This window comes from Alexandromys fortis, unplaced genomic scaffold (genome assembly GCF_014885135.2).
Source record: "Alexandromys fortis isolate MF-2015 unplaced genomic scaffold, M_Fortis_MF-2015_v1.1 scaffold_6, whole genome shotgun sequence".
NCBI classification, from domain to species: Eukaryota; Metazoa; Chordata; class Mammalia; order Rodentia; family Cricetidae; genus Alexandromys; species Alexandromys fortis.
The window spans coordinates 593764-607867 of NW_026067902.1; the positions used below are offsets into that span (position 1 = coordinate 593764).

General features: G+C 41.5%; 1 protein-coding gene across 4 annotated transcripts in view; it reads left to right on the forward strand.

Moving 5' to 3' along the window:
• Tasp1 (taspase 1) overlaps positions 1 to 4171 on the forward strand; it is a 218774-nt gene extending 214603 nt beyond the window's left edge. For all 4 annotated transcript variants that reach the window (XM_050134317.1, XM_050134318.1, XM_050134316.1 and 1 more), the window contains one exon: positions 3208 to 4171. In XM_050134317.1, the coding sequence (XP_049990274.1) occupies positions 3208 to 3300 (93 nt within the window). In that variant the 3' untranslated portion in view covers positions 3301 to 4171. The remainder of the gene's footprint in view (positions 1 to 3207) is intronic.
• The last annotated feature ends 9933 nt before the right edge of the window (positions 4172 to 14104 follow it).

Genomic DNA, 14104 nt, shown 5'->3' on the forward strand with positions numbered 1-14104 from the left:
GTATCCAATCTCTTAGCCTGTGCCTTTTTATAGGTGAGTTGAGCCCATTGACATTAACTGATATTAATGACCAGGGGTTGTTAACTCCGGTCACTTTTTTAGTAGTAGAGTTCGTGTGCATCCCTTCTTTGAGTTGCGCTGGTGACGGGTCTCTAGATGTCTGAGTTATTGTGGTCATTGTTGGACTCCTTGGTTAGAGATTTTTCCAACAAATTTTTTGTTTGTCTCTTCCATTTCTTTAAGAGAATTTTTCATTTCCTCTTTAAGAGCCTCAATCATCTTCACAAAGTTAATTTTAGTGTCGGTATTTTCTGATTTATCTGTGTTGGGACATTCATGTCTTCTTGATATAAAACTACTAGTTTCTGGTGTTGCTGTATTGCTCTTTGTATTGTTTGGTGCATCCTTATCTTTTTGTCTACCCATCTCTTCCTCCAGTCGGTATGGGAAGAGCCTGTGCTTCAGTGAATCCCTCTTCCTTCAATTGGTGTGGCCAGGGGCTGAGCCTCCAATCACTCCTCCAGGTGTAGATGGGCCCAAGGTTCAGATGGTTTTTCCTCTCCAAGCAGGTGAGGCTGAGGCAGGCGGGGCTGAAGCTGAAGTTCAGGTCGCTGAATAGTTTCTGGAGGCCTCTGCTGTCACCACAGCCACGCTGTGTCCTGCGGCAGCCTGGTCCTGCAGCAGGGAGGGTGAGCAGTGGCGCTGTGTGGAGTGTGTGGAGGCATTCTTAATTGAGGTTCCTCCTTTCAGATGAGTCTGGTCTGTGTTAGGCTAGCATAAAAGTAGGCAGTACTCTAGCCAAGTAAGAGACTATTGTTTCTCCTCTCTCTCTCTCTCTCTCTCTCTCTCTCTCTCTCTCTCTCTCTCTCTCTCTCTCTCATACACACACACACACACACACACACAGAGAGAGAGAGAGAGAGAGAGAGAGATTATTGCAGCTTGTACATACATAGAATTTATCATGCGAATCCCTTATCAAGCACTGAATAATGCACATTGTTAGGAGCTATCACCACATCCATCTCCAGAACTTTTTCTTCTTCCCAATCTGCAAATCTATACCCATTACACATCACCCCACCCTACCCCATTCCCTACTCTCAGCCTCTAGAAGGTGCTATTCTAACTTTTAATGTTTATGAATTTGTTAGGTGCCACATATTAGTAGAACCTACTATCTTAGTTCTTTGATGTCTGTTATCTGGCCTGTTTTACATAAGATAATGTCTCCAAGGTTCATTCGTGTTCCTCTTGTCCCTGCCCTTTTAAGGACACATAGTGTACTATTGCGCACATTCCACACTTTGTCTGTGCATCCAGTGATAGCCCTTTATCCTGCTTCCACCTTGTGCCTTCATAGCGCTGCTATGAAGACTGAACATTAGTTTATGCACACTGTCTGAGTTACTCCCTTCATTTTGTGAGGGGAGTTTATATACCCAGTAGGGGGATTGTTAGGTCATTCTGTCTTTAAGGTTTTAGAAACCTACCACCATCTTCCATACTGTTTCTACTTTCTGCCTAGCTCGTGTTGTGGCTGCATGCCTGTGTTGATGACAGGTAGATGGGAGTAGGAATGAAAGCAATTGGACTTTTATTATCTTGGGATCCTTTTTGTTTAAGAAGACCTTAAGATGATGAGTGACACAGGTGGGGAACATTGCCACTCCTGATGATCAGTGTTCTTATCAGTGCTGAATGTTAGGAACTTTGAGAGTTGAGCTTTTTGTGCACAGTGTTATATAGGTCACGAGTAGCAAGGACAAACTCTCCCTCTTCTAGTAGCTACTCTTTAGGGACTGAAGAAGCTTCATAAAAAGCTTGTCTCGGGAATGATATGATATATTCATGTGATAAAACAAAACTTGGATCCCAGATTCTTCGGCACGGCTCCCAGGGGCCTAAGTCTGGGATTACTGTATGTAAGGGACCTGCCTTATACAGCATCACACTCCAGAGTCACCTGCCTCACCCCTGAACAGGGCAGGTTGCTTCCAGACTTGCCCACACAAAAGCTAAGTACTCAAAGAACATTTTCTATTCTCTAGATCTTCCCAGGTTGTTTTGTATCTACTCTTCTTGTTGGACTTAGTCAAAGTAGTATGTCCACCTTCAAACTGTGAGCCAGCAAGCTTATTGTTCAATCTAAAACACATGTTTACTTCATTTTTGTTTCATAAAAGCATGTCAGACCTGCCCTTGGCCAACTTACCAGCTTCAGCTAGCAACTTCATCTATGGCCTTGAACTCACTTTGGTTCAGTCCTTAGGCAAAGTTTATTTAGAGAAAGAATTAGAGAGTCGTATGCACCCTTCCCCCTTCTTGGTTAAAAATCCTGACATTTATTTGTCCTCTTGATTTAGCCAGATTATGTAAAAGAGGAAAAAAGAGAAATTGTTTTCCTGACCCCTTCGAATCAGCATGTACTTTCTTTCTTGGATACCAGATTCCTTTGAGTGGTGTTGCAGTGTTCAGCCCATACAAATCCTTAATGTGTGGCACACAGATGTTGTCTCTTCGCCTCTTTAGTCAGCAACCTGTTTATGACAGTCCCCAGGAGAAATGCCACCTAGCTTCAGTGCCAAGAATAGATGTTCTCACCTGAGCAGTTGACAGGCTGTGATCCAGCCCACCACATAAACCACAAGGAAGCCATGCAGCACAGCCTCAGTCCGGCTCCAAGACAGACCTCCTTAGCCTTGATTTGGTGTTTTTCCCTCACTAAATTTTTACTGTTATGTTATTTTCTTATTTACTTTTGATTTTTTTGTAAGCTACTTTAGTCATTGAAAGACTAAATTACACCTGAAAAACATGCTTTATATTCTTTCTCTCTCAGAATTTAGAGGACAAATTGTACACAATTGCCCTGTTTTTAGAAGACTGGAATGTACTCTATGTAGTTGCCTTCAGAACCTTTTGTGGGAATCCAGACTGTGTTGTCTGTTGTGCTGTTGAGGTGTTGGCCTCTCCATTACCTCTGCTTCCCTATGAACTGGTACTGGCTTGCCTGTAGCAGATGCCCATGGACATCCCTGAGCAGTTTAAACCAAGAGGGCTTGCCCCTCCGAAATGTTCCCTCCATCACTTCCAGTGGACACTGAGAGGCCAAGTGAAGACGCCATGTTCCTGAGCTGGCTTCACGTTTGTCAGCTGCAGGGCCTCTGCTTGCACCGCTGACACTCCCTGTCTCTTTCTCTGCAGACTCACATTTCAAGACTCCCTCCTGGTGCTGTGGCAGGACAGTCGGTTGCCATCGAAGGTGGAGTGTGCCGCCTGGAGAGCCCAGTGAACTGACTCCGGGCTGAATGTGAAGTGTCTGAGAGGCATTTCAAAACCTGAGCTTTGGACTATTTAATTGAACTTGGGTGTTTTATCTTCCTTGTTTTGTAATTCCTATTGCAACCTCGGGCACTGCTTGGGACACAAGTGCTGCTATACTTAGTGCTGGTTGACACTCAAGTCTTTGATGGGTGAACGGGAGCATGTGTGGGTGTGTATCTGTATGCAGTTTGTGTGCTTGCTTCTCCCTGATGGGACAGGATCTACTCAAGTGTAACCTATGACTGAGAATGATCAAATCTTTACAAAATGTGTGCTTTTAACTGTTTACAAGTAAAACCTAAAGTTGTAGAAAACTTTAATTTCATAAAAAGGTACCAACTGTGGTTGATACAATGTGTCTGAACTGAAGAGTGAATCTCCTTGTTTAAATGACTTGTCCTTCATTGCGATCCATTTAATAAGAGTAATCAATAATATGGTGTCAGTTTAAGTGGTTGGTGTGGTAACTTAAACTGTGTTCTCATCCCTCATACAGGGCATTTTTCCTTGAACAAAGAATGGTTTCAGTGAAACAGTCTAGTGGAGAATTAAGGTCAGAACCTTTTAAAGTAATAGTCTTATTGATAAAGTTTGTGCTTCTTTCCTGAGCTATTTGAAGCTTAAGTATTGCATAGCTTTGCGCCGTGTGTACTGTATTATGAAAGGATATGTAAAGAGAATGTTCAGTAATGCACAGTCTTAATTTGTGTATAATGGAATGTTATTTACAATGTAACACTGTAAATAAGAAAGCAAAGTTTATGGGGAAAATTCAATATCTTTGTTTCTTGTTTAAATATATTTTTAAGATAAAGGTACAAAAATAAAAGCATATTACTGGGGACACCGTGTGACCACTTGTTGCAGACTCATCTTCTGACTCCTAGACTGGTGACTTGTGTCTTATTTTCTTTGCAAAAACAAATTACTTCTTCCAGAATTATATTATTGCCCATCTTACTGGCCAAGCTCCATAAAACGGCAGTCAACCCTAGCAAGAAGGAAGTAAAACTTAAGGTGATTGAAGTCTCAGTATAGAAACACCTACAATTTCCATTGCAACTTGATAAAAATAACAAAGGGAATAAGCAGAAACACTTTGCTTTGAACAGTTGGAGCGGCAGCTGGAAGCTCAATGGTGACGGTTGATAAATTGCTCCTAAATGTTCTATTTAGGGACTCTGGAGCCACATAAGAAAACCCAGACTTTCCTTTTATTTCTTTTTTTTTTTTTTTTTTTTTTGTAAGAAGTGGTTATCAAGAAGATACTAAAGATAGACTTGCTCAGGGGGAGGAAGTTTCCTTGCAACATATAATCATGGCTCTGGGCGGTAACTGATAAAGCCTCAGATGAAATTATATACTTGACATGGATGTATGGCCAAATTATAAAGGAAAGACAACCAAAATGAAGAGGGTGTAAATATGAATGATTTGAAAGCTCCTGATTTATATTCCTTGTACGGGCAATTACATTTGTCTCGCTGTGTTCTCGTAGACAGGTTGGTGCCATAGTATCTGTTTCTCATTCTTAATGAGGCTGAGAATTTAGGAAGAGATGGACTGGCTGGTCGGGAGCCTTTGGTTTCAAATGCTTTCAAAGACCTGTTACCTGTTGGCAGGATTTTTTTTTTTTTTTAAGGAGCTGGACTGGATCACATAAAACTATCAGGACATGTGGAGTCTGAAAATCCTCTGACCGATTTCACCAGGATTGCCAGTTCTTTCATCTTCTTCTGACTCACTCTATTCATATTTAAAAGTCTGAGTTTGTTTAAGATCCCTTTTATGAAGAGTTTAAAAACTGGTCAGCACAATAGGATACTACCCCTCTCAGAACAGTCTGTCAAGACTATTCTCCAATATTCTAAATACGTCTTTGTAAGAGATATTGTGGAGTTGGTGGGGGGTGTAAATTGCTATGCAGAATCTTGGAAGCAAAAATGAAGTGTGTTTATAAATTCTTTCATTAGATAGTCATGTTTAGTTTCAGGTACTGAACCCAAAAGTTATCAACAGATGTAAACAGATGTTGTGACTTCACACAAAAGTAGAAAAGGTAGAAGCAGATAAGAGAATAACTTTATTCTCCAGTTCACAGATATTACCCAGGCTCTCAAACTGTATTTCAAGAAGCCTGCTTTTAATGTCGATGACCTTGACTGTTATACCTATATTCAATCTTTTCAGGAGCCAAGAATTAGATGCTTGAATTTCTTAGGACAATAAAACTTGGTCTGGATTTCTTAAGTGCATCACTGTAACCCTGCTCTGGATTTGAAAGTGGTACATTTCCAGGACTTGGTGAGAGTCAGGCTGTGAACACTCCTCACACAGGTGGTGCACCGTGCTCTCCAGGACAGTGGTGACCATGTGACTTTGTCATCCTTGCTTGTCTCTTTCATGGGTCTGCCTGTACCCGGCCCCTTGTATTTTGATCTCTTCTTCTAAATGTGAACTTGACTTGGGATATCTGCTTATATGCCTGTTGGAATTGTGTTTGCAATATGCACAAATAAGTTCCAAATGTTAATTTACAGTGTTTCTTTAGGAACAAATAAATTAATTTTGGTTTACAGATATGAGGTCATCTCCTTGGGCTGGTCACAATCCCCATAACATGATGGTTCTTTTGACGCAGTGGATGAAGGGAAAAGAACTTCCTGTCTTGTTCCTGATTTTAATGAAAGTTATTTGAATTTTTCTCCGTTTAGGATGATGTTGGCTGTGGGCTTCCTGTATATTCCTTATATTATATTGAGATACGTTCCCTGTATTTCTGTTTTCTCAGAATGCTTGTTATTGAATGAAGTTGAATTTTGTTGAAGACCTTTTCTGCTGATGAGATGGTCTTGTGTGTTCTGTCCTTTAGTCTAGTTATACAGTGGGCTGTTTATTCAAGTTCGGGGTTTTTACTCATTATCTGAACCTGAATACGCAATTTCAGGTTTGTTTAACCTGAATACTGTGTTCAGTCTACAAATGTTGGACCATCCCTGCATTTTTGGAATGAACTGGACATCATCATGGTGGATAAATTTTTGATGTGTTCTTGAATTTTTCTGCTCGTTTTTTTTAATCCTAGAAATGTATATTTTTTAAAATACACAAAAGCTAGATGGATATAGTATTAAACTGACTCCTGATGACTCACTGTTTTATCCTCACAGTTAGTACAACCCAGCCCTCACTTCTGTTTGCAGTATATGGTACTCAACAAAGAGACCCACAACTGGCCTAGATGTCTCTATACCTGTAAGAGACTCAGTATTCTCAGCCCTAAATGGGGCATCTCAGGCGATTATTGTCTTTAGACTATACTTTTTCAGTGTGTCCCAAACAACTAAATGTGAATATCTGCACCTCTGTGCCAGAGGATATATCTCTGGGATGCATGGAAACCTTCCCAGTCTCTATGCACAGCCTGCCATAGGTATCAGAAAATTAGCACTTCTCCAAAACAACTCCAGATGTGCCATCAAAGTTGAGACAAATCTGCATCTGAGTTAGTTGGCAGGCCCTGTACTGCTGACATGTGAACATTCTTAAGGAGATGGTGGATATATGGACTCTGAAGAACAACTTATCCAGGACCTCCACAAGGCATGTGTGCATCTTAGAACAGATCTAAAACTGTATTGACAGATGTTGGTGGAAAGGTTACCCAAAGGTACGTATTGCTTTAAGGGACATTAGAGCCCAGGCTGGTTGCAGAGTACTATGCCATGAACACATCTCCATGGTGATCATGCAGTAACAACCTCATATGAAACTCCTTTCAAGCTGGTTTGGTAGCACATGCTCAAAGCTTAGCAGTCAGCATGTGAGAGGCGAAGGCAGGAGGATCATGAGTTTAAGCTCAGCCAAAGCTGCATAGGGAGACCGGCCAGGGGCATTTTCAAGAAGTTGTGTTTAATTCTTGGATAGAAGACCTCAAAGGCAATCTAAATAATAGCTGCTCTTCATTCCTAGGAACATTGACACAAGAGAAGACAGCCCAGAAGAAGGAAACCCTTGTGTATATTATAAACCTTTTATAGAATCCTTTTAAGAGGAAAAACATATGATTGAGTGAATGTCATGGGCTATTAGGGAGAGTGAATGGCGGATTGGCAGTGTAAAATTATTCCTTTTAAATTCACATTTGTTCTGGGACATTAAGAATTCCAAAGTAATGCATGGCCTTTTTCCTCAACATAGTTTGGGTTCAGGTTCTACAAGGTATTAGCCCAGATGTCTGTGATCAGAGAGACTGACCAAACTGCCCGGGCAATTTTTCTTTTCCCACAAGCTGCTGTCCAAAGGAAGGATTAAATCTAACATTGGCCAGGGCTTCTCTCCACGGAGCCCACTCAGCCTCCAGAAGTCCATCAGCCAAGCCCTAGGTGGTTTACCATGACTAGTTGTGGAAAGTGTGGAGGGAACGTGAGCTCAGTGGATTCTCCTTTGCATGATGCTGTTACCAAAGCCCTAAAACCACAACAGGCAAAACCAGGGACAGGCGAGAGCGACTGTCAGGGTTTCTCTGACTAATAGCCTCAGAATCTGAAAAAGGAAAACTGAAATAACCCCTCTTCTAACGTCTACTGTTCAATAGGCATCCTAAGAGTCACTCTTAGAGGGGCCTCTTGAAATCTTGGAAGAGCCATCTGTATTTAAGAGAGCAGATGTATTAAGAAAAACTACCTGCCTCATGTAGAAGCGATAAGATTTTAATTTTATTAAATTTAATTTTATTAACTTGTTAGCCACGCCCTCCCCTCTAGTTAACGCTGACTCCATCCTCTAGGTGCTCTGGCTGCAACTCTTGGGTCATCTGTTTGATAGTCCCAAGACTGAATGAGTCACCCTAGACTTTAATAGCTTTAAACAATTTGTTCTCAGTTCTGGACCTGGGCTTAGCTTCCTTCTATGGATTTCCTGCTGTTCTTGCTGGTCCTGGTGAGCTATGCTCAGTTGGAGGGTGACCTAGAGTCTGGACCCATATAACATATCCATGTTTCATTTTTCCTACCTGCTCAGGATCCTCTGTCCATGCCACCTACTTGAAAGATCTCAAGAGTTTCAAGAGCACAAAAGCAGACATTGCTTAGGACTAAGGTTTGGGTACAGACTGGCCCAGCATCACTTTTGTGATTTGCATCAAGTTGCCTGGGGCAGCCAAGGTTCAAATGAAAGGAACCAAAGAAGGGCATGAGTACCAGAAGCCATGTTCACAGGGGGCCGGTGACTTGACATCCCTGAATTTTTACCTTCTTTCCTATTCACAATCAGTTCACCAGAGAGTCTCGTTTCTGCTTTAAAGTGCACATTGAGTCCAGCCACCACCTCTACAGATACCATGCAGATCATCTGTTTGCCTGAGTAATTACAATAGGATCCTCACTGGCCTCTTTGCTTCCATTCTTTCTCCAACATTCAGTTGTCCACTGGCGCCCAAAGTAGTAAGATCATGGTATGCCATTATTCAGAATTTTCATTGTGCTTTGCTTTTTAGTCCTTCAGAATCCTGGGATTAGCTTTCTCTTAATCTATAACCTTTTGCCTTCTGTTCCCTTGGTTACTCAGCTCTACCTACCCCGGCCTTCTTGCTGTTCTTGCAGCATGTCAGAAGTATCACACATTTTTGAGTCAAGGTCTTTCTATAATAGCCCAGCCTGGTCCCAAACTTGTGATCTTTTGCCCTAGCTCCCAGTATGCTGAGGTTATAATAAAGTTTACAGATGAATCTATGTGGGTTGATTCTCCATTTCCTTCAACTCTTTGTTGAATATCACTGTATTTGTTACTTTTCTTATTCTTTGGCAAAATACCTGAGAAGAAGCAACTTAAGGGAGCAGGGTATGATACTTAATATTGATTGTCAACTTGGAAGGGGTTGTTATCAGCTAGGACATAAGCCTCCACCTGTGCTTCTGAGGGGTTATCCATCTTAAGTTATTGTCTGGGCAGACCTGTGAGCATCTACCTAGGTTAGGCTACCTGAGGTAGGAAGATCCACCATAACTAAAAGCCTCACCATTCCTGGGCTAGGGGTCCTGGACTGAATAATAAGGAGAAAATGAGGTGAGCATTAACAGTTTCTCCTTCCTGACTGAAGGCGGTGTGGCTAGTACCCTAGAGATCCTGCTACCGTGACATCTGTAAGCCAAAATAAGCTCTTTGCCACTTAAGTTGTGTTTGTCTAAATTGAAATATTCCGTATTGGAGGGAAACTCGTTATGACTTGGAAAGTTCTGAAAGGAGGCTGTTAAGACTTGGGAAGTATCTTTGTGAGTTCAAGGCCAGCCTGGTCTACAGAAGTGAGTTTCAGGACAGCCAGAGCTGTTACACAGAAAAAAACAGTCCCCGCCCCCCACAAAAAGACTTTAGAAGTAAACAACTCACAATTCTCCGAAAGTCTCCGGAACTGACTAAATTTACATGATCCTTCCCTCCCTAAGTTAAGAACTGCTTAGAAGAGATTCCAACCTGCCAGAGATCTGGAGTTCTGTCTTTAATGAGTAATGAATGGAAAAGCATTCAGTGCTGCAGCTGCCTTGAGTAGCCACTCCACCATACTCCTAAAAGTAATTCCAATAAACTGATTGGTTCACCAAGACTGGTGTCATCATTGCTTTGGTCTGTTGTTTCCCTGTCTGTGGTGAATAAGCATCTGAGTCATATCTCCTCAGGCAAAGTGTAGCACCACATACAGCAAAAGTGAAAGTAACTAATATAAGAGTTTGGGCTTACAGTTTGAGAAGATATAGTCCTTTGTGATAAGGAAAGGGGAAGGCCTGGTTACAGGAACTTGAGGTATCCGATCCCATTGTATCCACAGTCAAGAAGCAGAGCCATATGAATACTTGTGCAAGTCTTGCTTTCTCCGTAGTCCAGGGCCCCACATTTGGAGTGGCTCTTCTCAGTTAAACCCAGCGGTCTGTTTCCGTGGTGATTCTAAATCTGATCACATGGACAGTGAAGATTCGCTATCACAATTGCCTTCATCGTAGGTCGTCCCTGATCATCTTCCTTACTGCCCTCCATCCAGCAATCTGCAACACTTCTTTCTAACCTACCATAGAATAGTAACATACGTGGCTGGTTTGTGTTTCTCCCCTGAAAACAGATTTCTGTGTCATGTATGCTAATTCTGTAATGCCTATTTGTCCTAAGTGCCTAACACTGAGTAGGTACTCAGGAATTGCTTGTATACATGAAGGTTCCTCATGGTGACACAGAGGAAACAGGGTGGAGATGGATCTTAATTGCTTTTTGCAGCAATAACAAGTAGCTACAGATCCAGGTGCTAAGAATATCATTTTTTTTCTTATAATTCGGCAAATAAGAAATTCTGTCCCCCTAGATTGTATCATCGCTTACAATTCTCAGGGTCAAAAGTGACAGACCTGTACTCCTTTTAGGAAGAACTAGCGATGGTTTGTTTCCAGTGGATTCATACTGGTGGAAGAATTCTGGTGTATGGGATTCTAACTGAGATGTCCATTTCTTTTCTGTCTGTTGGCTAAGGGTTGCTTTCAGCCTTCACCCACATTCCCTAAGTACTGGCCATCTTGAAAAATGTCCCCGAACTGGATGGAATCCCTCTAGTTCTTTGGATGCTTTGTCTCATCTTTGCCAGGCATTTCTTCTAACTACATCTGGGAAGTGTTTTCTGCTCTTAAGGGCCCACAGAGATCAGCCAAGAGAACTTCCCTCCCACCAGATCCATGTCACCTACACCTGCAAAGGCCTTTCACTTATATGAACAAACTTGGTCCTCTGCCTTCCAGATTGAGTGGTCGGTCAGTCAACGAACTGAAAGGAATAATGTATCAAGAGCTGGCCCTGGGTCTGCCTCATGCCTCTGAGTGCACCGAAACACACCTCTTATTTTCTGGGGGCCACACCTTCCACATTTGTTGGACTAAGGGCACGGGGTTAAATTGAGATTCTTAGGACCTAGGTAGACTTCCTTTAAACATGCATGTCAAGAAGTGCTAGGCCACAGTACAGCAGAAGCTGCCAGCGGAATGCTATCATCCTGGCTTTCTTCATGCCTCATATAACTTACTCTTGGATGCCCTGTCTTCTCTAAAAACCTTCATAACTGTATTGAAATAAACTCTCAAATGTTTCTGCTAAAATGTCAAAGTCCTGGAGTGCCTCAACCCATCTTCCCTTTCCTCTCAGACTCGCTGTCTCTTATCCTTGAAGATAGAGCAGTTTGTCAGTATTTACCCAGATGATATCAGTTTACTCTGTAACTTAGCAACACAACTACAGGAATCTTTCAGCTGCATCCACCACATACAAAAGTGACTTTTGTTGTGGATTATCCATGATAGATTATTGAACAAAATCAATAATTACTACAGGGTTGTGGAATTATCAACTGTTTTATCTATATCAGAATAATATGCGGTGTTAAAATGAAAGGTGTGTTTCTCTTTATGTTTTTATGGGCATAAGTTCAAAATATATTAAATGCAAAAAAAACAAAATAAAGACTAGTGTGCAGATCATGCAGTCTTCAATGTAAGAGTTAGTACAAAGACTGCGTTTGAAAAAAATTTTTTTAGGTTTATTTTTTAAGAATTTTTTTATTTATTATGTGTACAGTATTCTCAGTATTCTGTCTGCATGTGTGCCTTCAGGCCAGAAGAGGGCACCAGATCTCATTACCGATGGTTGTGAGCTACCATGTGGTTGCTGGGAACTGAACTCAGGACCTTTGGAAGAGCAGGCAGTGCTCTTAACCGCTGAGCCATCTCTCCAGCCCTGAAAAATCTTTTTATAATCCAGAAGGGCATAGGAAGACAGGTGGACCTGGAGGATGTAGCTCAGTGGCTGAGCAGGGCACCTGCTTAGCATGTTCAAGGCCCCTGGTTTGATCTTTAGAACTGGAAAAAGAAATATGTACTTTTAAGAGATGTTACAGATTCTTGGGGATGTGGAAGGGAGTAAAGAAGGGCTCGGGACAAACTCACCAATGGGCTTGATTGTCTGCTCTTTTCTCAGGAAAGCCTCTTGCTCTTATAGTCTTTTTTTTTTTTTTCTCATCCTCTGAATAGCTGCCAAAACAGAATCCTTACCAGATGTGAGTGTCTGTGAAAACTGACACATTATTCTGAAATGTATACGGAGATATAAAAACTGGTAGTAGCCAAGACCTCCATGACCAGAACAATCGTGACAGGCACTACAAGATGTCAACACTTACTATAAAGCATACTCATCAGGACTGTGTCTTGGTATTGACACAAACATTAAGAAAAAGGAACAATTGAAAAGAACACGGGGCCCAGAAACAGAACTGCAAGTATATGATCAATTGACTTTCAACAAATACGGCATAGCAAAGCAGGAGAGGGAGGAAGGGTCTTTGTAGTCAGTGCTTCTGAGGCAATTAGCTGTACAAATGGGAAACATGTGAGCTATACCTCACACCATGAACACAAGTAATGGGAAATGAGGAAACGGTATTCAAGAACATCTACCAGAACTGGCTGAGAACAGTGAGAGTCTGTGGCACTCTCTTCACCAATTTCCATGATAGAAGTTTTGCTCTGTATCCAGATATCTGTGGCACTGAGGAAACAGGGCTACCTCTTCCCTTGTTATCCCACAAGGCATTTAGTGGAGAGCGGTTGTTAGAAGGAAGCATTGTCAGCCTAGATGGGAAAGTTTATTATACTCATTATAGGTAATTTAGCTGGTTTTTAATAGAATGGTTCTTTATGACTTTTTCCAGACATCCATAGTGTTATCTTACCCTCCTTACTCCTTCTGTGTTCATCTCTCTCCCATCCCTAACTAGGTCCCCCTATTTCCCCATCAGGTAATTTATACTCTGCTAATCCCCTTCTAGTGCTTTCTGCCACCCCGACCTTGGCAATGATTCCTTTTTGCTGCTCTGGTTTCTGAATTTACTCCAGGATAAAGACTCACATCTGAAGGTTTGGAAGTAGAATCTCTGATGAGAGAGAGCATGTGACATTTGTCTTTCTGGGTCTGGGGAACCTTACTAAATATGATCTTTTCTAGCTCCATTCATTTACCTGCAAAGTTCTTGGTTTTATTTATTTTTTACAGCTGAATAGTATTACACAGTGTATATGTACCACATTTTCATTATCCATTCATTACTTGAAGGACATTCTGATCGTTTCTGTTTCCTAACTATTGTGAATAAAGCAGGTGATCATACATCTGTGGAGTAGGATGTCAAGTACTTTGGGCTTATTCCAAAGAATGGTACAGCTGGGTCATATAGTAGACTTATTTTTGGCGTTTTGAGAAGTCTACTGTGGTTTCCATTGTGACTATAACAGTCTGTAGTCCCACCAACAGTGAATGAGGGCTGCCCTTTCCCCACACCCCCTCCAGCATTTGTTGTCTCTGCCATTGCGGCTGGGGTAACATGAAATTTCAGAGTTATTTTGATTTGCACTTATGTAATTTCCAGGGACAATGAAGCAATCCCATTGAAGTCAGGAAGGAAACAAAGTTGTCCTCACTCTTTTTCAATATTATGCTCTAAGCACTGGCTAGAACAATAAGGTGGGAGAAGAGAAGTAAAGGGATACAAATAGGAAAAAAAGAAGCTTGAACTATTCCTCCTTGTGGATGACATCCTGTACACCAGAGATCCCCAAAATTCTACTAGAAAAATTATGAAAATGATAAACAATGCAGCATGGTGAAGGGATATAGAATCAACTTATACAAATTAATAGCTGTTCTATATACCAATACCAAGCATACATAGAGATAAATGTACACTTCATTCATA